The sequence below is a fragment of the Heteronotia binoei genome, chromosome 21 (genome assembly GCF_032191835.1).
Source record: "Heteronotia binoei isolate CCM8104 ecotype False Entrance Well chromosome 21, APGP_CSIRO_Hbin_v1, whole genome shotgun sequence".
In the NCBI taxonomy this organism is placed as follows: domain Eukaryota; kingdom Metazoa; phylum Chordata; class Lepidosauria; order Squamata; family Gekkonidae; genus Heteronotia; species Heteronotia binoei.
Genome location: NC_083243.1, coordinates 9165804 through 9187972, shown reverse-complemented (window position 1 = coordinate 9187972; position 22169 = coordinate 9165804). Strand labels below are relative to the sequence as shown.

The following is a 22169-nucleotide window of genomic DNA, read 5'->3' as shown; positions in this document are numbered from 1 at the left end:
GGTGGAATTCTAGCAGGGGCTCCTTTGCATAGTGAGCCACACCCTCCTGGCGTAGCCAATCCTCCAAGAGCTTACAACGAAGAGCCTTGTAAGCTCTCATAGGATTGGCTACATCGTGGGGTTGTGGCCTAATATGCAAAAGAGCTTCTGCTAGAATTCCAACCCCTGGCAATAACCTTCTTCCAACCTGGGAGATCTCTTCTGAAAGCCCAAAAGGGGAGGCTCTGAAATGAAAAGACAGTTGGCCGTTCTTTTCACAACGTACAATTTACTCGCCGGACAAAAGCTACCAGGTACAAATGATAGAAAAACAGTGGCACGAAGCACGCTAGGAACACGCAAGACGACTCCGCCAACTCTCTGCCGCTGCGGTGACTCCTCGTGAAAGAAAAAGAGAAACAGATAGAGAGGGACAGAGAGAGAACGGTCCCGGCTGATTTGCCGGCCGTCTCTCCCCCCTTCCTCATACACCTCTATGCTAAGATGCTAAATATGCACAAGACCCACTGCTAAGGATGAACGTCACCGATCGAACTTCTTGTGATTATTTTACAATTGAACATTAAATAAAAGTGACGTGGGGAAGGGGGGGGGCAAAACAAATCTAAGACAGTTACCGATATACACACACATACCACCCCCTTTTTGTCAGTTGTAGCTTTGCTCCGCACAACCCTCTTTTCATTTTTTTTTTTAAACAAAATTTGGACCGGAAAAAAGAAAGAAAGAAAGAGGTCGAAAGCAAGCTGCGTTTGGCGAGAGCAGACGCAGAGACATTAAACTCGACTCTCTGACACATTTTGTTTTCCCCTCTGCAACCGTCAAGATCTGTAGCCTGCCGAGACCCCACGAACTCCGACGGCGACGACGGAGGCCCCATTGCTCTTGGAACATGCATTCCCCCCCTGTCAACTCCCGGGCTGCTCGGATCTTTTGAAAGTGTCGGGCAGACGCCGGCAACAAGTCCGCGCCGCCGGGAAAAAAACTCTACATCATTGTCCAGGGTTGGCCCCACAGCCGGGTCGGGCTGGCGTGAGGTTTACAGAATGGCGCAGAAGAACTTCTTCTCCCGGAAGGGGTTTTCTGAGGCAGGCACCGGGGTCAACAAGGGGTCCTCCTTGGCGTGAGCTTCACAGTAGGCCATCAAGTCGGCCGCTGCTTTAGACACCTGGAACAGAGAGAAGAAGAGAGGGGTTTGCTACGGGGTTCATAACAACATAAGAGAAGCCGTGCTGGGTTAGGCCAATGGCCAATCCAGTCCAACACTCTGTGTCACATAAGAACATAAGAGAAGCCGTGTTGGATCAGGCCAATGGCCCATCCAGTCCAACACTCTGTGTCACATAAGAACATAAGAGAAGCCCTGTTGGATCAGGCCAATGGCCCATCCAGTCCAACACTCCGTGTCACATAAGAACATAAGAGAAGCCATTTTGGATCAGGCCAGTGGCCCATCCAGTCCAACACTCTGTGTCACATAAGAACATAAGAGAAGCCATGTTGGATCAGGCCAGTGGCCCATCCAGTCCAACACACTGTGTCACATAAGAACATAAGAGAAGCCATGTTAGATCAGGCCAGTGGCCCATCCAGTCCAACACTCTGTGTCACATAAGAACATAAGAGAAGCCATGTTAGATCAGGCCAGTGGCCCCTCCAGTCCAACACTCTGTGTCACATAAGAACATAAGAGAAGCCATGTTGGATCAGGCCAATGGCCCATCCAGTCCAACACTCTGTGTCACATAAGAACATAAGAGAAGCCCTGTTGGATCAGGCCAGTGGCCCATCCAGTCCAACACTCTGTGTCACATAAGAACATAAGAGAAGCCATGTTGGATCAGGCCAGTGGCCCATCCAGTCCAACACTCTGTGTCACATAAGAACATAAGAGAAGCCATGTTGGATCAGGCCAGTGGCCCATCCAGTCCAACACACTGTGTCACATAAGAACATAAGAGAAGCCATGTTAGATCAGGCCAGTGGCCCATCCAGTCCAACACTCTGTGTCACATAAGAACATAAGAGAAGCCATGTTGGATCAGGCCAATGACCCATCCAGTCCAACACTGTATCACATAAGAACATAAGAGAAGCCGTGTTGGATCAGGCCAATGGCCCATTCAGTCCAACACTCTGTGTCACATAAGAACATAAGAGAAGCCATGTTGGATCAGGCCAGTGGCCCATCCAGTCCAACACACTGTGTCACATAAGAACATAAGAGAAGCCATGTTGGATCAGGCCAATGGCCCATTCAGTCCAACACTCTGTGTCACATAACAACATAAGAGAAGCCATGCTGGATCAGGCCAATGGCTCATCCAGTCCAACACTCTGGGTCACATAAGAACATAAGAGAAGCCCTGTTGGATCAAGCCAATGGCCCATCCAGTCCAATACACTGTGTCACATAAGAGAAGCCATGTTGGATCAGGCCAATGGTCCATCCAGTCCAACACTCTGGGTCACATAAGAGCATAAGAGAAGCCCTGTTGGATCAGGCCAGTGGCCCATCCAGTCCAACACTCTGTGTCACATAAGAACATAAGGGAAGCCATGTTGGATCAGGCCAATGGCCCATTCAGTCCAACACTCCATGTCACGCAGTGGCCAAAAAACCCAGGGGCGATTGGCCTGATCCAGCATGGCTTCTCTTATGTTCTTATTCAGCTTTACCACTCTGCACCACGGGTCTCTGTGTTTGGAGATTCAAGAGTGGGGTATAAATCCAATATCTTCTTCTTCTGGAACACGACATACCCCAAATGCGCCCCTTCAACTCGAAATGCGACCGTTGGGTTCAGAGCCTGATTCGCACGTGCAACCCCTCTGTGTCGACAAAGAGCCATTTCCGAGAGCAAGCTTAATCCCTGACGTTATTTCGGAAAGCGGCTGCCTTTTGACAGCCCCCCCCCCTCTAAACACCCCGAGCTGCTCCGGTGCATGCCTGCCGTTGCCATGGCAATGCGCAAAGGGAGCTAGAGGCCGGCCGTGGCTGTCTGGAGCTCTCAGCGTCAAGCCAGCCTGGCTGAAATTCCAAACTACCGGGCTATTTATCTGGCTGCCGATCCTTAGTTTATCGGGTAAAGAAAAGAGAGAAAAGCTCGAAGATTGTGGTGGGGGGCGGGGTGGTGAGGAAGAAACAAAAGGATTATAGTAAATATTTCACCCAACATTCCCAATTTTAAGGAAGCCGATCGCATGCCGAGACCCGTCTCCTATGCATCTGCTCAAGTGGGTCGTGGATTATTAACAGGAGGCTTGCCCCCCAATCTCGCTGACATCGGCTCATCAATGTTCCAGGCGGAAGGTATTCTGTATCCCCAAACTGTGTTCCGAATGGATGCCAATCAACACCAGTTTGGTGTAGTGGTGAAGTGTGCAGACTCTTATCTGGGAGAACAGGGTTTGATTCCCCACTCCTCCACTTGCAGCTGCTGGAATGGCCTTGGGTCGGCCATGGCTCTGGCAGAGGTTGTCCTTGAAAGGGCAGCTGCTGTGACAGCCCTCTCCAGCCCCACCCACCTCACAGGGTGTCTGTTGTGGGGGAGGGAGGGAAAGGAGATTGTAGGCCGCTCTGAGACTCTGTCCTTGGAAGGGCAGTTTCTATGAGAGCTCTCTCAGCTCCACCTACTTCACAGGGTGTCTGTTGTGGGGGAAGATGATAAAGGAGATTGTGAGCCACTCTGAGATTCGGAGTGGAGGGTGAGTCAGCCATAGCTGAGGAATTTATTTTATTTATTTATTTATTTATATTTCGATTTATATCCCGCCCTTCCTACCGAGGTGGCTCAGGGCGGCTGACTATTCCACCTGGGGATTATGGTCAGCCATAGCTCTCTGGCAGAGTTGCCCTTGAAAGGGCAGCTTCTGGGAGAGTTCTCTCAGGCTCACCCACATCACAGGTTGTCTGTTGTGTGTGTGTGTGTGTGTGGGTTGGGGGGTGCAGAAGATAAAGGAGATTGCGAGCCGCTCTGAGATTCAGAGTGAAGGGCGGGATATAAATCCAATGTCGTCGTCTTCTCTAAACTGTGGAGTCCTGTGAGGAGAAATTCAACGTTGTGAGCTACTGGTATGAAAGTTGTGAGCGACTGTGTAAATTAGCTTCTTCTGGGGGTCCTCCTTCCTGAGCTACGACAAAAATGTGTGAGCTGGAGGTTAAGAAACAGCGAGTTAGCTCACACTAACTCAGCTTAGAGGGAACACTGACGTTGATGCTTGCCTCACTTAGATGGAAGCCCCACTGAGCTTCCTGGGGATTAGAGCCCCGTGGCGCAGAGAGGTAAAGCTGCAGTACTGCAGTCGGAGCCCTCTGCTCACGACCTGAGTTCGATCCCGGCGGAAGCTGGGTTCAGGTAGCCGGCTCCAGGTTGACTCAGCCTTCCATTCTTCTGAGGTGGGTTAAAGGAGTCCCCAGCTTGCTGAGGGGAAAGCGTAGATGACTGGGGAAGGCGATGGCAAACCACCCTGTAAAAAGCCTGCTGTGAAAACGTTGTGAAAGCAACGTCACCCCAGAGTCGAAAATGACTGGTGCTTGCACAGGAAACTACCTTGACCTTTTACCTTATTTACTGCGAAGCGGTTCTCCCATTCATTGTTTAGCAGTCAAACAGAACCAGAGTCCCCGGCTGGGGAGGTTTTACCACTCTGTCCCATGGGGCTCCTTCTAAGCCGACTGCTCATGAATTTTCTTGAGTGCCCACAAGTTCTTGCCTTGTGAGAAAGGGAGAAAAGGACTTCTTTCTCCGCCTTCTCTACCCCATGCAGAATTGTGGAAACCTCTCTCATGTCACCCCTCAGTCGTCATTTCTCCAAGCTAAAGAACCCTAACCTCTTCAACCTTCCTTCATAGGAAAGATGTTCCATCCCCTTAATCATTTTAGTTACCCTTCCTGTACCGTCTCCATGTGGAAACCTCTCATATCACCCCTCAGTCGTCATTTCTCCAAGCTAAAGAGCCCTAACCTCTTCAGCCTTCCTTCATAGGAAAGATGTTCCATCCCCTTAACCATTTTAGTTACCCTTCCTGTACCGTCTCCATGTGGAAACCTCTCTCATATCACCCCTCAGTCGTCATTTCTCCAAGCTAAAGAGCCCTAACCTCTTCAGCCTTCCTTCATAGGAAAGATGTTCCATCCCCTTAACCATTTTAGTTACCCTTCCTGTACCGTCTCCATGTGGAAACCTCTCTCATATCACCCCTCAGTCGTCATTTCTCCAAGCTAAAGAGCCCTAACCTCTTCAACCTTCCTTCATAGGAAAGATGTTCCATCCCCTTAATCATTTTAGTTACCCTTCCTATACCGTCTCCATGTGGAAACCTTTCTCATATCACCCCTCAGTCGTCATTTCTCCAAGCTAAAGAGCCCTAACCTCTTCAGCCTTCCTTCATAGGAAAGATGTTCCATCCCCTTAACCATTTTAGTTACCCTTCCTGTACCGTCTCCATGTGGAAACCTCTCTCATATCACCCCTCAGTCGTCATTTCTCCAAGCTAAAGAGCCCTAACCTCTTCAGCCTTCCTTCATAGGAAAGATGTTCCATCCCCTTAACCATTTTAGTCACCCTTCCTGTACCGTCTCCATGTGGAAACCTCTCTCATATCACCCCTCAGTCGTCATTTCTCCAGGCTAAAGAGCCCTAACCTCTTCAACTTTCCTTCATAGGAAAGATGTTCCATCCCGTTAACCATTTTAGTTACCCTTCCTGTACCGTCTCCATGTGGAAACCTCTCTCATATCACCCCTCAGTTGTCATTTCTCCAAGCTTAAGAGCCCTAACCTCTTCAACTTTCCTTCATAGGAAAGATGTTCTATCCCCTTAATCATTTTAGTTACCCTTCCTGTATCGTCTCCATGTGGAAACCTCTCTCATATCACCCCTCAGTCATCATTTCTCCAAGCTAAAGAGCCCTAACCTTTTCAACCTTTCTTCATAGGAAAGATGCTCCATCCCCTTAATCATTTTAGTTACACTTCCTGTACCGTCTTCCATTGCTATATCTTTCTGAGGTTCAGTGGCAACCACAGGCAAGGCCTTTTCCGTGGTGGCACTTTGTCTTTGAAACTCCTCCCCAACCAGATTGCCTGGTGCCAAGCACAAGCCTCCCCCCCTCCCAATTTTTTTTATTCCCCTAGGTCAGGGATGTCAAACATGTGGCTCAGGGGTTGAATCAGGCCCCCATGGGCTCCTATCAGGCCCCAAAGCAAATGGCTGTTCTCGGCTTCCTTCTCCCTGTCTCTTAACGCAATCTTTAAAGCTGAGAACTTCCTGGAGAAATCTGGGAAGGAGGAAGAAGGATGGGCAAGAAGTAAGCTCAGAGGAAGAAGATTCAAGTGAGGCAAAGAAGTACCAAACTCGATTACAGATCAAAAAAGATAAAAAAGGATAGTGATAAGAAAGATTCATAATGGGGTCAACAGTCTCTACTAATGCGAATGGACTTCATTCCCCGTTGAAGAGAAGGAACGTTTTTAAATACTTCGCAAAATTGGAAGCTGATATTGTTTGCAAGAAACCCATATATTGAAGACAAAAAAAAAAAAAATCAAAATTTGTTGGAAGGGCAAAGCTTGTTTTTCCAGGCTCTCTCAATCGCACCGCAGAGCTGCTGAGCCAAGCCTCTCTTCCTTCTATTGGCTGAGGCTCATCCCCCTCCTGGTCCCCTGGGGAAGGAAGGAAGGAAAGAGCCAGGGCTTCCTTTGCCCAGTTCCCTGGATCCCATGGGAGAGATACAAAGAAGCACCTTTAATACCAACAAGCGCTAATGTTTTAAGGTGTTTTTTTTTTAAAAAAAAACAACACCATTTAACTGTGTTTGTCTGTGTCCTTTATAAAGTTTATATCTCCGCTACCTAATCTTAAATAGGTATACACATGGCCTGGCCCAACAAGGTCTCATTTATATCAAATCCGGCTCACAAAACAACGGAGTTCGACAACCCTGTCTGGTTAAGTTTAGTGTGTGTGATTAAAACTGCTTTTATAGTCCTGTGCTTTTCCACCATGCTTTCATGGTTTTATATCTGCTTTCCCCTTTGGTCATTCTGTCCAATTTTATTGCAGCTCATCAGAAGAAGAAGAAGACTGCAGATTTATACCCCGCCCTTCTCCCTGAATCAGAGTCTCAGAGCAGCTTATAATCTCCTTTCCCTTCCTCCCCCACAACAAACACCCTGTGAGGTGGGTGGGGCTGAGAGGGCTCTCTCAGCAGCTGCCCTTTCAAGGAAAGAGTCTCAGAGCGGCCTGCAATCTCCTTTCCCTTCCTCCCCCACAACAGACACCCTGTGAGGTGGGTGGAGCTGGAGAGGGCTCTCACAGCAGCTGCCCTTTCAAGGACAGAGACTCAGAGCGGCCTACAATCTCCTTTCCCTTCCTCCCCCACAACAGACACCCTGTGAGGTGGGTGGGGCTGAGAGGGCTCTCCCAGAAGCTGCCCTTTCAAGGAAAGAGTCTCAGAGCGGCCTGCAATCTCCTTTCCCTTCCTCCCCCACAACAGGCACCCTGTGAGGTGGGTGGGGCTGAGAGGGCTCTCACAGCAGCTGCCCTTTCAAGGACAGAGTCTCAGAGCGGCCTACAATCTCCTTTCCCTTCCTCCCCCACAACAGACACCCTGTGAGGTGGGTGGGGCTGAGAGGGCTCTCCCAGAAGCTGCCCTTTCAAGGAAAGAGTCTCAGAGCGGCCTGCAATCTCCTTTCCCTTCCTCCCCCACAACAGACACCCTGTGAGGTAGGTGGGGCTGGAGAGGGCTCTCCCAGAAGCTGCCCCTTCAAGGACATCTCTGCAGGAGCTATGGCTGACCCAAGGGCATTCCAGCAGGTGCAAGTGGAGGAATGGGGAATTGAACCTAGTTCTCACAGATGAGAGTCCAGGCACTTAACCACTATACTAAACTGCTCTATGTGACTTTAGCCCAGTGTTTCACTTTGGATGCGGAGCATCATAATTTTTTCAGAAAGGAGAGGCAGGCGATAAATATTTTAAATATATATATATATTTTAAAATCGGTAAGTGGAAGAAGAAGATATTGGATTTATATCCCGCCCTCCACTCCGAAGAGTCTCAGAGCGGCTCACAATCTCCTTTCCCTTCCTCCCCCACAACAGACACCCTGTGAGGTAGATGAAGATATAGGATTTATATCCTGCCCTCCACTCCGAAGAGTCTCAGAGCGGCTCACAATCTCCTTTCCCTTCCTCCCCCACAACAGACACCCTGTGAGGTAGATGAAGATATTGGATTTATATCCTGCCCTCCACTCAGAAGAGTCTCAGAGCGGCTCACAATCTCCTTTCCCTTCCTCCCCCACAACAGACACCCTGTGAGGTAGATGAAGATATTGGATTTATATCCCGCCCTCCACTCCGAAGAGTCTCAGAGCGGCTCACAATCTCCTTTCCCTTCCTCCCCCACAACAGACACCCTGTGAGGTGGATGGGGCTGAGAGGGCTCTCCCAGCAGCTGCCCTTTCAAGGACAGCCTCTGCCAGAGCTATGGCTGACCCAAGGCCATCCCAGCAGGTGCAAGTGGAGGAGTGGGGAATCAAACCCGGTTCTCCCAGATAAGAGTCCGCACATTTAACCACTACACTAAACTGGCTCTCCAGTTTGTATAAGTGGAGACCTGGCAAAATCTCAGAACAGCATGGGAGAGCAGACGGCAGCTTGTTTAGGATGCTGCAGACCCCTTAAAGGATCTAAGAGCCTGTCTCATCCCAGCGATTCCCATGCCGATTTCGACTCATTGGGCTGCTTGCCGTTTTAAAATACCAGTGATTGGTTTTAAGGCAGCTGTTCCACTCTGTTTAAGCCCCGTGGTGCAGAAGAAGGAGAAGATGACGATGATATTGAATTTATATCACACCCTCCACTCTGAATCTCAGAGTGGCTCACAATCTCCTTTATCTTCTCCCCCCCACAACAGACACCCTGTGAGGTCGGTGGGGCTGAGAGAGCTCTCCCAGAAGCTTCCCTTTCAAGGACAACCTCTGCCAGAGCTATGGCTGACCCAAGGCAATTTCAGCAGCTGCAAGGGGAGGAGTGGGGAATCAAACCCGGTTCTCCAAAAGAAGAGTCCGCACACAGGAAGGGAATTGAAAACAAATCAGCCAGTATCATAACACTCCTGTATAAATCGATGGTGCGGTCTCATTTGGAATACTGTGTACAATTCTGGTCACCGCACCTCAAAAAAGATATTATAGCATTGGGAAAAGTCCAGAAAAGGGCAACTAGAATGATTCAAGGGTAGGAACACTTTCCCTCTAAAGAAAGGTTAAAACGCTTGGGGCTCTTTAGCTTGGAGAAACGTCGACTGCGGGGTGACATGATAGAGGTTTACAAGATTATGCATGCGATGGAGAAAGTAGAGAAAGAAGTACTTTTCTCCCTTTCTCACAATACAAGAACTTGGGCATTCGATGAAATTGCTGAGCAATCAGGTCAGAACAGATAAAAGGAAGTCCTTCTTCGCCCAAAGGGTGAGTAACATGTGGAATTCACTGCCACAGGAGTTGGTGGCGGCTACAAGCATAGCCAGCTTCAAGAGGAGATTGGATAAAAATATGGAGCAGAGGTCGATCAGTAGCTATTAGCCACAGTATGTATATGTGTGTGTGTGTGTGTGCATATGTATGTATATGCGTGTGTGTGTGCATATATACACACATATATTGCCACTGTGTGACACAGAGTGTTGGACTGGATGGGCCACTGGCCTGATCCAACAAGGCTTCTCTTATGTTCTTATGTGACACAGAGTGTTGGACTGGATGGGCCACTGGCCTTATCCAACATGGCTTCTCTTATGTTCTTATGTGACACAGAGTGTTGGACTGGAGGGGCCACTGGCCTGATCCGACATGGCTTCTCTTATGTTCTTATGTGACACAGAGTGTTGGACTGGATGGGCTAGTGGCCTGATCCAACATGGCTTCTCTTATGTTCTTATGTGACACAGAGTGTTGGACTGGATGGGCCACTGGCCTTATCCAACATGGCTTCTCTTATGTTCTTATGTGACACAGAGTGTTGGACTGGAGGGGCCACTGGCCTGATCCGACATGGCTTCTCTTATGTTCTTATGTGACACAGAGTGTTGGACTGGATGGGCTAGTGGCCTGATCCAACATGGCTTCTCTTATGTTCTTATGTGACACAGAGTGTTGGACTGGATGGGCCACTGGCCTTATCCAACATGGCTTCTCTTATGTTCTTATGTGACACAGAGTGTTGGACTGGAGGGGCCACTGGCCTGATCCAACATGGCTTCTCTGATGTTCTTATGTGACACAGAGTGTTGGACTGGAGGGGCCACTGGCCTGATTCAACATGGCTTCTCTGATGTTCTTATGTGACACAGAGTGTTGGACTGGAGGGGCCACTGGCCTGATCCAACATGGCTTCTCTTATGTTCTTATGTGACACAGAGCGTTGGACTGGATGAGCCATTGGCCCGATCCAACATGGCTTCTCTTATGTTCTTATGTGACACAGAGCGTTGGATTGGATGAGCCATTGGCCTGATCCAACATGGCTTCTCTTATGTTCTTATGTGACACAGAGTGTTGGATTGGATGAGCCATTGGCCTGATCCAACATGGCTTCTCTTATGTTCTTATGTGACACAGAGTGTTGGACTGGAGGGGCCACTGTCCTGATCCAACATGGCTTCTCTTATGTTCTTCTGTGACACAGAGTGTTGGACTGGATGGGCCATTGGCCTGATCCAACATGGCTTCTCTTATGTTCTTATGTGACACGGAGTGTTGGACTGGATGGGTCATTGGCCTGATCCAACATGGCTTCTCTTATGTTCTTATGTGACACAGAGTGTTGGACTGGATGTGCCATTGGCCTGATCCAACATGGTTTCTCTTATGTTCTTATGTGACACAGAGTGTTGGACTGGATGTGCCATTTGCCTGATCCAACATGGTTTCTCTTATGTTCTTATGTGACACAGAGTGTTGGACTGGAGGGGCCATTGGCCTTATCCAACATGGCTTCTCTCATGTTCTTATGTTCTTTACCACTACACCAAACTGGCTCTATGCTTCTCCCCGCTCCTTTCCGGAACCGGAAGTGATGGGGGAGCAAAGCCTCCTCCAGCTCTCTCTTCAAAGAATGCTCAGTTGCTTGCCACCTTGAAGCTAGCAGGGCCGATTCTCGTAGCAGTGCACTTCTCTTATTGCGCGCCGGGGGGGGGGGGGGGGGGGACAGAGCACAACATGTTGGAAGGTAAGGGAGGAGGCTGGCAGCAGTGGGGAGAGACAAATTTAGGCGTTCGTCTTGGGCATCAGGAGGGGGGGGAGCCTAACTTGTAAGCTGCTCTGAGACTCTGATTCAGAGAGAAGGTGGGGTATAAATCTAAAATTCTTCTTCTTCTTGGCGCCTTCTTCTTGGCGCTCCAGGCAATCGCCTAGTTTGCCTAGTGGGCGAAGCCGGCCCCGGTGCCGAAAGTCAGCAGACGCCAAGACCATGCCGCATTACCTTTATTCTGTCGATATTTGCTTCCATTTTGAGCTGTTCCACCAGTTTCCTGGCTTGCGCGATGCTGGTGGTGTTGTTGCTGGCCATCGGCGCCGTCTTGGTCGTGCCTCTTTCCACCCCACGCTTCGAGCACGCTCTGCCAAAGAAGGGAAAAAGAAGAAATTAAGGCCATCCATCAGGAAGCTGATCAACCGCCCGGGCTCCTGCAAGAGACGTGAAAGATCGCAGGGGGAGGTGGCGATTAATGATTAATCCTCTTTTCGTGGGCAACGAGATCCCAGCCGTGCTTTAGCTAGACTTGTATGTCTTTTGAACACACGAAGCTGCCCCCGTACCAAATCAGACCTTTCGGTCCATCCCGGTCGGTCTTGTCTGCTCAGGCCGGCAGCTGCTCTCCAGGGTCTCAGACAGAGGTTTCCTCCATCATTTACCACCTGGTCCTTTTAACTGGAGAGGCCGGGGACTGAACCTGGGACCTTCTGCATGCCAAGCAGAGGCCCCTCCCCTGAGCCACGGCCCCTCCTCCAAAGAATGACTGTTCCGAGCTTTGTTCAGAACAAGGGACCAGTTAAGGTTGCCAGGTCCAATTCAAGAAATATCTGGGGACTTGGGGGTGGAGCCAGGAGCCTTTGGGGGTGGAGCCAGGAGCAAGGGTGTGACAAGCATTAACTGAACTCCAAAGGGAGTTCTGGCCATCACATTTAAAGGGACCCACGCTCCTTTTAAATGCCTTCCCTCCGTTGGAAATAATGTAGGATAGGGGCACCTTCTTTGGAGGCTCATAGAATCGGACCCCTTGGTCCAACCTTTTTGAAACTTGGGGGTGTTCTGAGGAGAGCCGCCGGATGCTATGCTGCAAATTTGGTGCCTCTACCTCAAAAAAAAAACCCAGCCCCTCAGAGATCAATTCTCCATTATACCCTATGAGAATCAGTCTCCATTGGGAATAACGGAGCGCCCTGCAGACATTTCCCCCCCACACCCCCCCATTTTCTGACGGCCCTGAAGCAGGGAGAGGGCCTCCAAACCAGGGAATCTCCTGCCCCCACCTGGGGATTAAGCAACAGAGAAAAATCACCCAAATAGGAGACTGGAAGGAGAGCAACACCTCCATGTACAAAGTACCTTTTATCCAATGTCCAATACTCAATAAAGTTCAATAAAGAATGCCTTCTCCAAAAAATATAGAAATCCCAGTTTCTTTACTGGTAGCAAAAATTCGTAGTACGATCTGGATTTGCACGATGTCTGCAGAGGATACTTCGGACCATTTCCAAGTACCAACATCAGCTCTATCTGGTCTGTGTTCCTGTTTCACATTACTGCTTTATCCAAGCTACAGTACTGTGCCGCTATTTCGCTTCACTCTTCACACTAATATGCAATTCGTATCACAAGTAATCCAGCACTTGCTGATAAAATCAGGAAGTACGAGGAAGCACTGCTGCTTTCTTGTGAATGTGTTAAAGATGATGATGATGATGGTATTGCATTTATATCCCGCTCTCCACCCTGAATCTCAGAGTCTCAAAGCGGCTCACAATCTCCTTTCCCCACAACAGTCACCCGGTGAGGTGGGTGGGGCTGAGAGAGCTCTGACAGAAGCTGCCCTTTCAAGGATAACCTCTGCGAGAGCTACGGCTGACCCAAGGCCATTCCAGCAGCTGCAAGTGGAGGAGAGGGGAATCAAACCCGGTTCTCCCAGATAAGAGTCCGCACTCTTCACCACTACACCAAATTGGCTCTATGTGACTTTAGCCCAGTGTTTCACTTTGGATGCGGAGAGGCCCCGCGGGGCATCATGATTTTTTCAGAAAGGAGAGGCAGCCGATAAATACTTTAATTTTTTTTTTTAATCGCTAAGTGGAGACCTGGGAGACCTAAGAGCCTGTCTCATCCCAGCAATTCCCATGCCGATTTCGACTCATTGGGCTGCTTGCCGTTTTAAAATACCAGTGATTGGTTTTAAGGCTGCTCTTTCACTCTGTTTAAGCCCCGTGGTGCAGAAGAAGGAGAAGATGATGACGATGATATTGGATTTATATCACACCCTCCACTCTGAATCTCAGAGTGGCTCACAATCTCCTTTATCTTCCTCCCCCACAACAGACGCCCTGTGAGGTAGGTGGGGCTGAGAGGGCTCTCACAGCAGCTGCCCTTTCAAGGACAACCTCTGCCAGAGCTATGGCTGACCCAAGGCCATGCTAGCAGGTGCAAGTGGAGGAGCGGGGAATCAAACCTGGTTCTCCCAGATAAGAGTCTGTACACTTAACCACTACCCCAAACTTCCAAGAAGAAGAAGAATTGCAGATTTATACACCGCCCTTCTCTCTGAATCAGAGACTCAGAGCGGTTTACAATCTCCTTTCCCTTCCTCCCCCACAACAGACACCCCGTGAGGTGGGTGGGGCTGAGCGGGCTCTCACAGTAGCTGCCCTTTCAAGGGCAACCTCTGCCAGAGCTCTCGCTGACCCAAGACCATTCTAGCAGATGTATGTTGAGGAGTGGGGAATCATATCCGGTTCTCCCAGATAACAGTCTGTACACTTAACCACTACACCAAACTGGTAGAAAAAGATATTGGATTTATATCCCACCCACCACTCCAAATCTCAGAGTGGCCCTTTATCTTCCTTCCTCATAACAGACACCCTGTGAGGTGGGTGGGGCTGAGAGGGCTCTCCCAGCAGCTGCCCTTTCAAGGACAGAGTCTCAGAGCAGCCTACAATCTCCTTCCCCTACCTCCCCCACAACAGACACCCTGTGAGGTGGGAGGGGCTGAAAGGGCTCTCACAGCAACTGCCCTTTCAAGGACAATTCTACAAGAGCTATGGCTAACCCAAGGCCATTCCAGCAGCTGCAATTGGAGGAGTGGGGAATCAAACCCGGTTCTCCCAGATAAGAGTCTGTACAGTTAACCACTACACCAACCTGGTAGAAGAAGATATTGGATTTATATCCCACCCTCCACTCCAAATCTCAGAGTGGCTCACAATCCCCTTTATCTTCCTTCCTCACAACAGACACCCTGTGAGGTGGGTGGGGCTGAGAGGACACTCACAGCAGCCGCCCTTTCAAGGACAGAGTCTCAGAACGGCCTACAATCTCCTTTCCCTTCCTCCCCCACAACAGACACCCTGTGAGGTGGGTGGGGCTGTGAGGGCTCTCACAGCAGCTGCCCTTCAAGGACAACCTCTGCCAGAGCTACGGCTGACCCAAGGCCATGCTAGCAGCTGCAAGTGGAGGAGTGGGGAATCAAACCCAGTTCCCCCAGATAAGAGTCTGCACACTTCACCCCCTACACCAAACTGGAAGATCTTTTTCTATGTTTGGCTTACCTGCCCCACATTTGATTAAACAGGCGACGTGTGAGTAAATACATACAAATCCTCCAGGAAACGTCTGGTTTAACCTTTGATCGCCAGATCCAGCCGGCGATCTTAGCTACTTTGACATCCGTAGAGAGGCAGAGGAGATAGGCCTGCCATAAAATGAACAAGCTGGCACAATTCGGCGTGGGATAAACTCACCCGGAATCTGCCTCTCTCGCTCTTGCAAACGTTGGAGGCAAAGAAGACACAAGCCAGGAGACGCTTCCTTTCAGAAGTCAACGGGGTTCCTGGAAGGTTCAAAGAACAGAGAGTTTTTAGATGCTCCACCCCCCTCCGTTTGGCTCCACCCACAAGTCAGGAAGGCTTATTTATTCGCTTCGTTTGTACAGCCCAGTGGGAAACCACAGCAGCTCCCGCCCTTACACTCTTCTTTCTCCTCACAACTACCTTGCGAGGCAGGTTAGGCTGAAATGGCACAGTCTCCAGTGTCTAAGAAGAACGTAAGAGAAGCCATGTTGGATCCGGCCAATGGCCCATCCAGTCCAACACTCCGTGTCACAATAAGAAACATAACAGCAGTCATGTTTGGATCAGGCCCAATGGCCCATCCAGTCCAACACTCTGTGTCACACAGTGGCAAAAAAAACAACAGGTGCCATCAGGAGGTCCATCAGTGGGGCCAGGACTCTAGAAGCCCTCTGACAGTGCCTCCCCCAGCACCAAGAATAAAAAGCATCACTGCCCCGGACATAAGAGAAGCCATGTTGGATCAGACCAATGGCCCCTCCAGTCCAACACTCTGTGTCACATAAGAACATAAGAGAAGCCCTGTTGGATCAGGCCAGGTGCCCATCCAGTCCAACACTCTGTGTCACATAAGAACATAAGAGAAGCCCTGTTGGATCAGGCCAATGGCCCATCCAGTCCAACACTCTGAGTCACATAAGAACATAAGAGAAGCCATGTTGGGTCAGGCCAATGGTCCATCCAGTCCAACACTCTGTCACACAGTGGCCAAAAAACCCAGGTGCCATAGAAGGTCCACTAGTGGGGCCAGGACACTAGAAGCCCTCCCACTGTGCCCCCCCAAGCACCAAGATACAGAGCATCCCTGCCCCAGACAGAGAGTTCCAACAATACGCTGTGGCTAACAGCCACTGATGGATCTCTGCTCCAGATGTTTCTCCAATCCCCTCTTGTGTCAAGCATGCGGTTTTCAATGACGAGTGGGAGTTTGATACAAGACTACATTTATTGCTAAACCGATACTTTCAGTGTAACAGATTCTTGCGAGTGATGCTAAAGATACATTGATACAATACTTCATACTTCAAAAGGATTCCAAGAGGTGGGGGCGAGGGATGCGCTCTCACACATAAACTATCATAAATGTCTACATTCTCATGGCGTTATCAGGACTTTGTCCTTGCTTTCCCCAGATGTGCCACACTCTGTAACAGGAATGTTATGGGAAGGTGCTGATTACTCTTTCTCAAGTTAGTTTCATTTCTCTCTGACTTCTACTTTGCAAGCAATAAAGTAAAAAGGGGGAGGGGAAAAGAATAACAGAGGTGACAGACCTTGGTCCTCCATGATATTTCACAGGCCAACTTTATGGAGGACCCTAAAACCATCAATTACCAATGGAATTCTACCATGCTTGACATCTTGAAGCTGTCTATGCCTGCAGCCGCCCCCACCTCCTGGGGCAGGTGAATTCACGTGCTAAATCACCTCTCAGGATGAAGAAGGACTTCCTTTTATCCATTTATAACCCGACTGGTCACTCAATTTCATTGAGTGACCACGAGTTCTCATATCTGAAGAAAACCACTGCGAGACCAGACTCTGGGGCCACGAATGCAACATCTGGCCCTTGCGTCCCTCGCCCTCCGTGGTCCTGAGAAACTTACTGCTCTGAGCAACATGTATTCGAATCCCCCTCGCCCCCCAACTATTTCCTAAGAATTCATAGAAAGGCTAGAGGAGAAAGAGTCGACATTCTCTGTTTGTATCACTCTTGAAGAACTCAGAAAATGGTGTTATAACAGGTTGGCTGGAGGGTGTCAAGGAGGAGCGGCAGAACGTTCAACACCCTCCCGACTCAACCGCAGCTTAATCAACATCCTGTTTTGCAAGTCCGGGTAAAGTGGTATGTACATATTCAGCTTCCTCATACTGAATCAGACGGGTAGTCCACCCTAAGAACATCAGAAGAGCCCTGCTGGATCAGACCAGCGAAGGTCCATCTAGTCCAGCATCCTGTCTGCCACAGGGGCCAACCAGGTCCTCTGGAGAGCCAACAACAGGGCATGGAGGCTGAGGCCTTCATTAGAACATGAGAAGAGCCCTGCTGGATCAGACCACTCAAGGTCCATCTAGTCCAGCCTCCTGTCTCACACAAGGGCCAACCAGTTCCTCTGGAAGGCCAAAAACAGGGCACGGAGGCTGAGGCCTTCATAAGAACATCAGAAGAGCCCCACTGGATCAGACCAGTAGTCCATCTAGTCCAGCATCCTGTCTCACACAAGGGCCAACCAGTTCCTCTGGAAGGCCAAAAACAGGGCATGGAGGCTGAGGCCTTCATTAGAACATCAGAAGAGCCCTGCTGGATCAGATCACTCAAGGTCCATCTAGTCCAGCATCCTGTCTCACACAGAGGCCACACAGTTCCTCTGGAGGGCCAACAACAGGGCAGAGAGGCCAAGGCTTTCATTAGAACATAAGAAGAGCCCTGCTAGATCAGACCAGTAGTCCATCTAGTCCAGCATCCGGGTTTGAATCCCCACTCCTCCACTTGCACTTGCTGAGATGGCCTTGGGTCAGCCATAGCTTTGGCAGAGGTTGTCCTTGAAAGGGCAGCTGCTGTGAGAGCCCTCTCAGCCCCACCCACCTCACAGGGTGTCTGTTGTAGGGGACAAAGATAAAGAAGATTATGAGCCGCTCTGAGTCTCTGTCCTTGAAAGGGCAGCTGCTGTGAGAGCCCTCTCCAGCCCCACCGACCTCACAGGGTGTCTGTTGTGGGGGAGGAAGGGAAAGGAGATTGTAGGCCGCTCTGAGACTCTGTCCTTGAAAGGGTAGCTGCTGGGAGAGCCCTCTCCAGCCCCACCCACCTCTCAGGGTGCCTGTTGTGGGGGAGGAAGGGAAAGGAGATTGTAGGCCGCTCTGAGACTCTGTCCTTGGAAGGGCAGCTGCTGAGAGCCCCACCCACCTCACAGGGTGTCTATTGTGGGGGAGGAAGGTAAAGGAGATTGTGAGCCGCTCTGAGACTCTTCAGAGTGGAGGGCGGGATATAAATCCAATATCTTCATCTACCTCACAGGGTGTCTGTTGTGGGGGAGGAAGGGAAAGGAGATTATGAGCTGCTCTGCGACTCTTCAGAGTGGAGGGCGGTTTATAAATCCAATATCTTCATCTACCTCACAGGGTGTCTGTTGTGGGGGAGGAAGGGAAAGGAGATTATGAGCCGCTCTGCGACTCTTCAGAGTGGAGGGCGGGATATAAATCCAATATCTTCATCTACCTCACAGGGTTGTCTGTTGTGGGGGAGGAAGGGAAAGGAGATTGTGAGCCGCTCTGCGACTCTTCAGAGTGGAGGGCGGGATATAAATCCAATATCTTCATCTACCTCACAGGGTGTCTGTTGTGGGGGGGGGGGGGAGGGAAAGGAGATTGTGAGCCGCTCTGAGACTCTTCGGAGTGGAGGGCGGGATATAAATCCAATATCTTCATCTACCTCACGGGGTGTCTGTTGTGGGCGAGGAAAGTAAAGGAGATTGTGAGCCGCTCTGAGACTCTTCAGAGTGGAGGGCGGGATATAAATCCAATATCTTCATCTACCTCACAGGGTGTCTGTTGTGGGGGAGGAAGGGAAAGGAGATTATGAGCCGCTCTGCGACTCTTCAGAGTGGAGGGCGGGATATAAATCCAATATCTTCATCTACCTCACAGGGTGTCTGTTGTGGCGGAGGAAGGTAAAGGAGATTGTGAGCCGCTCTGCGACTCTTCAGAGTGGAGGGCGGGATATAAATCCAATATCTTCATCTACCTCACAGGGTGTCTGTTGTGTGGGGGGGGGGGAGGGAAAGGAGATTGTGAGCCGCTCTGAGACTCTTCGGAGTGGAGGGCGGGATATAAATCCAATATCATCATCATCATCTTCTCCTTTTCCTGGCTCCATCCCCAAAGTCCCCAGATATTTCTTGAATTGGACTTGGCAACCTTAGTGATGTCACAGCAGTCCGGGCAATAACGAGGCGAGTGGCTGAAGTCAGATGATCCTTCGTAGCCCTGGGAGTTTTATTCCCGTTTGCGAAGGGCAGGGTATAAATATTAAACCAAAAAAATGCATTTACTTCATTGACGCCTCTCTGGGGTGCCCAACACATCCTGCTCTATGGTGCAGTAGCCCACTGAAGCCCCTCCCCTTCCTAAAACCCCAATTTCTACCGCCCCCCCAAATCTCCAGGTCTTTCCCGAGCGGAGTTGGCAACCCTGCGCCGGCGACCTTCATCCAACGACACGCATTTTCCTAAGCCAGCGCCAGTTTTGCAAGGCATCCCGAGAACCGCGCCCTTGATTTCCTTCCCACCCAGGGAAAACGAAAGACGATGAACCGAAACGATGCCGAAGGAGTCCAGATCTGGCACTGCTCTTCGCCGGGACAAAGGAGACGATTCACGAGCAGTTGTCGGCGGTTTCCTTTTGGAAAAAAATAACCACCTCGAGAGACTGTTTGCCTTTGATTTATGAATTGCGCCCGCAACACTGGAAAGCTGCGCTCGCACATGAACTGATGGGAGGGTGGCAGCAGCAACAAGGGGGGGGGCGGTAAGCAGCCCATTGCCATAGAGATAGCTTCATTAGCATGCCAGCCTGTGAGAGATGCCCAGTCTGACATCTTTGTGGGGGGGGGGGGGGTTCCTGGAGAGGAGGCGGCTGAGAGGTGATCTGATCACCATCTTCAAGTACTTGAAGGGCTGTCCTATAGAGGATGGCGTGGAATTGTTTTGTGTGGCCCCGGAAGGTAGGACCAGAACCAGTGGGTTGAAATTAAATCAAGAGTTTCTGGCTCAACATGAGGAAGAACTTCCTGGCCGTTAGAGCGGTTCCTCAGTGGAACAGGCTTCCTCATTGGGAGGTGGTGGGCTCTCCTTCCTTGGAGGTTTTTAAACAGAGGCTAGAGGGCCATCTGACAGCAATGAAGATCCTGTGAATTTAGGGGGAGGTATTTGTGAGTTTAGAGCAGTTCCTCAGTGGAACAGGCTTCCTCCTCAGGAGGTGGTGGGCTCTCCTTCCTTGGAGGTTTTTAAACAGAGGCTGGATGGCCATCTGACAGCAATGAAGATCCTGTGAATTTAGGGGAGGTGTTTGTGAGTTTCATGCATTGTGCAGGGGGTGTTGTACTAGATGACCCTAGAGGTCCCCTTCCAACTCTATGATTCTAGGGCTGCCCTCCCTTTTTTTTGCTCACAAGGGGGAAAAGAGACACCCTCTTTCAAAACAGAGATGTTTCCCTTCAGAAAGGGGGTGGGGGAGGGGTTCAGAGTAAGAACATAAGAGAAGCCAGGTTGGATCAGGCCAATGGCCCATCCAGTCCAACATTGTGTGTCACACAGTAGCCAAAACCCAGGTGCCATCAGGAGGCCCACCACTGGGGACAGAAGCCCTCCCACTGTGCCCCACCAAGCACCAAGAATACAGAGCATCGCTGCCCCAGACAGAGTCCCAGCAATATGATGTGGTTTAATGCCACTGATGGACCTCTGCTCCATATGCTTATCCAATCCCCTCTTAAAGCTGGCTATGCTTGTAGCCGCCGCCACCTCCTGCAGCAGTGAATTCCACATGTTAATCACCCTTTGGGTGAAGAAGGACTTCCTTTTATCCGTTCTAACCTGACTGCTCAGCAATTTCATGGAGTGCCCACGAGTTCTTGTCTTGTGAGAAAGGGAAGAAAAGATGATGATGATATTGGATTTATATCCCGCCCTCCAATCTGAAGAGTCTCAGAGCGGCTCACAATCTCCTTTACCTTCCTCCCCCACAACAGACACCCTGTGAGGTGGGTGGGGCTGGAGAGGGCTCTCACAGCATCTTCCCTTTCAAGGACAACTCCTGCGAGAGCTATGGCTGATCCAAGACCATGCTAGCAGGTGCAAGTGGAGGAGTGGGGAATCAAACCCAGTTCTCCCAGATAAGAGCCCGCACACTTAACCACTACACCAAACTGGCTCTCCAAAAGTACTTCTTTCTCTACCTTTTTTACCCCCGTGCATAATCTTGTAAATGTTTATCATATCACCCTCCAGTTGACGCTTCTCCAAGCTAAAGAGCTCCAAGCGTTTTAAACTTTCTTCATAGGGAAAGTGTTCCAACCCTTGAATCATTCTAGTTGCCCTTTTCTGCACTTTTCCCAATGCTGTAATATCTTTTTTGAGGTGTAGTGACCAGAACTGCACACAGTACTCCAAATGAGGCCGCACCATCGATTTATACAGGGGCATTATGATACCGGCTGATTTGTTTTCAATTCCCTTCCTAATAATTCCCAGCATGGTGTTGGCCCTTTTTATTGCAATCGCACACTGTCTTGACATTTTCAGTGAGTTGTCTACCCCAAGATCTCTCCCAAGACTCTCTTTCAAAATGGGGATGTTTTCCTTCACAAATGGGGGGAGAAAGGGGTTCCGAGTCAACTGCTTTGCTTTAGGGTTGCCAACCTTGAGGCGGCGGCTGGAGATCTCCCCCAAATTACGACCGGTCTTCAAATAAAATGGCTGCTTTGGATGGTTGACGGTATGGTTTTATACCCTGATGAGTCCCTCCCCCTCCAAACCATGCCCTCTCAAGACTTTAACCCCCACCTTCACCCCAAACCTCCAGGTATTTCTCATATAATAGCTGGCAACCCTACTTCACTTGTAAGTTCCACAGGTGCAGGCCTCATTTTGTAGCAGGAGCTCCTTTGCATATTAGGCCACACCCCCTGATGTAGCCAATCCTCCTGGAGCTTATAGTAAGCCCTGTAAGAAGACCCCTGGAAGCACTTGGAGGATTGGCTGCATGGGAGGGGGGGTGGCCTAAGATGCAAAGGAGTTCCTGCTACAAAAATAGCCTTGTATTTGCATATTAGGCCACATCCCCTGATGTAGCCTATCCTCTTGAAGCTTACCGTAGGCCCTGTACTAAGAGTACTGAAAACTCCAGGAGGATTGCCTACATAAGGGGGTGTGGCCTAATATGCAAAGGAGCTCCTGCTACAAGGGTTCCTGGAGATCTCCAGGGAGGACAAGAAATCTCCAGGTGAAAGAAATCCGTTCCCCTGGAGAAAGCTGGCTGCTT

At 50.0% G+C, this 22169-nt stretch overlaps 1 protein-coding gene across 1 annotated transcript in view; it reads right to left on the bottom strand.

Moving 5' to 3' along the window:
* Positions 1-251: 251 nt before the first annotated feature.
* GNG2 (G protein subunit gamma 2) overlaps positions 252-22169 on the bottom strand; it is a 70739-nt gene continuing 48821 nt past the window's right edge. Inside the window, exons 2-4 of the mRNA XM_060261625.1 lie at positions 15024-15112; positions 11494-11629; positions 252-1168 (exon numbers count right to left, since the gene is read on the bottom strand). Of these exons, the coding sequence (XP_060117608.1) occupies positions 1040-1168; positions 11494-11580 (216 nt within the window). The 5' untranslated portion in view covers positions 11581-11629; positions 15024-15112 and the 3' untranslated portion in view covers positions 252-1039. The remainder of the gene's footprint in view (positions 1169-11493; positions 11630-15023; positions 15113-22169) is intronic.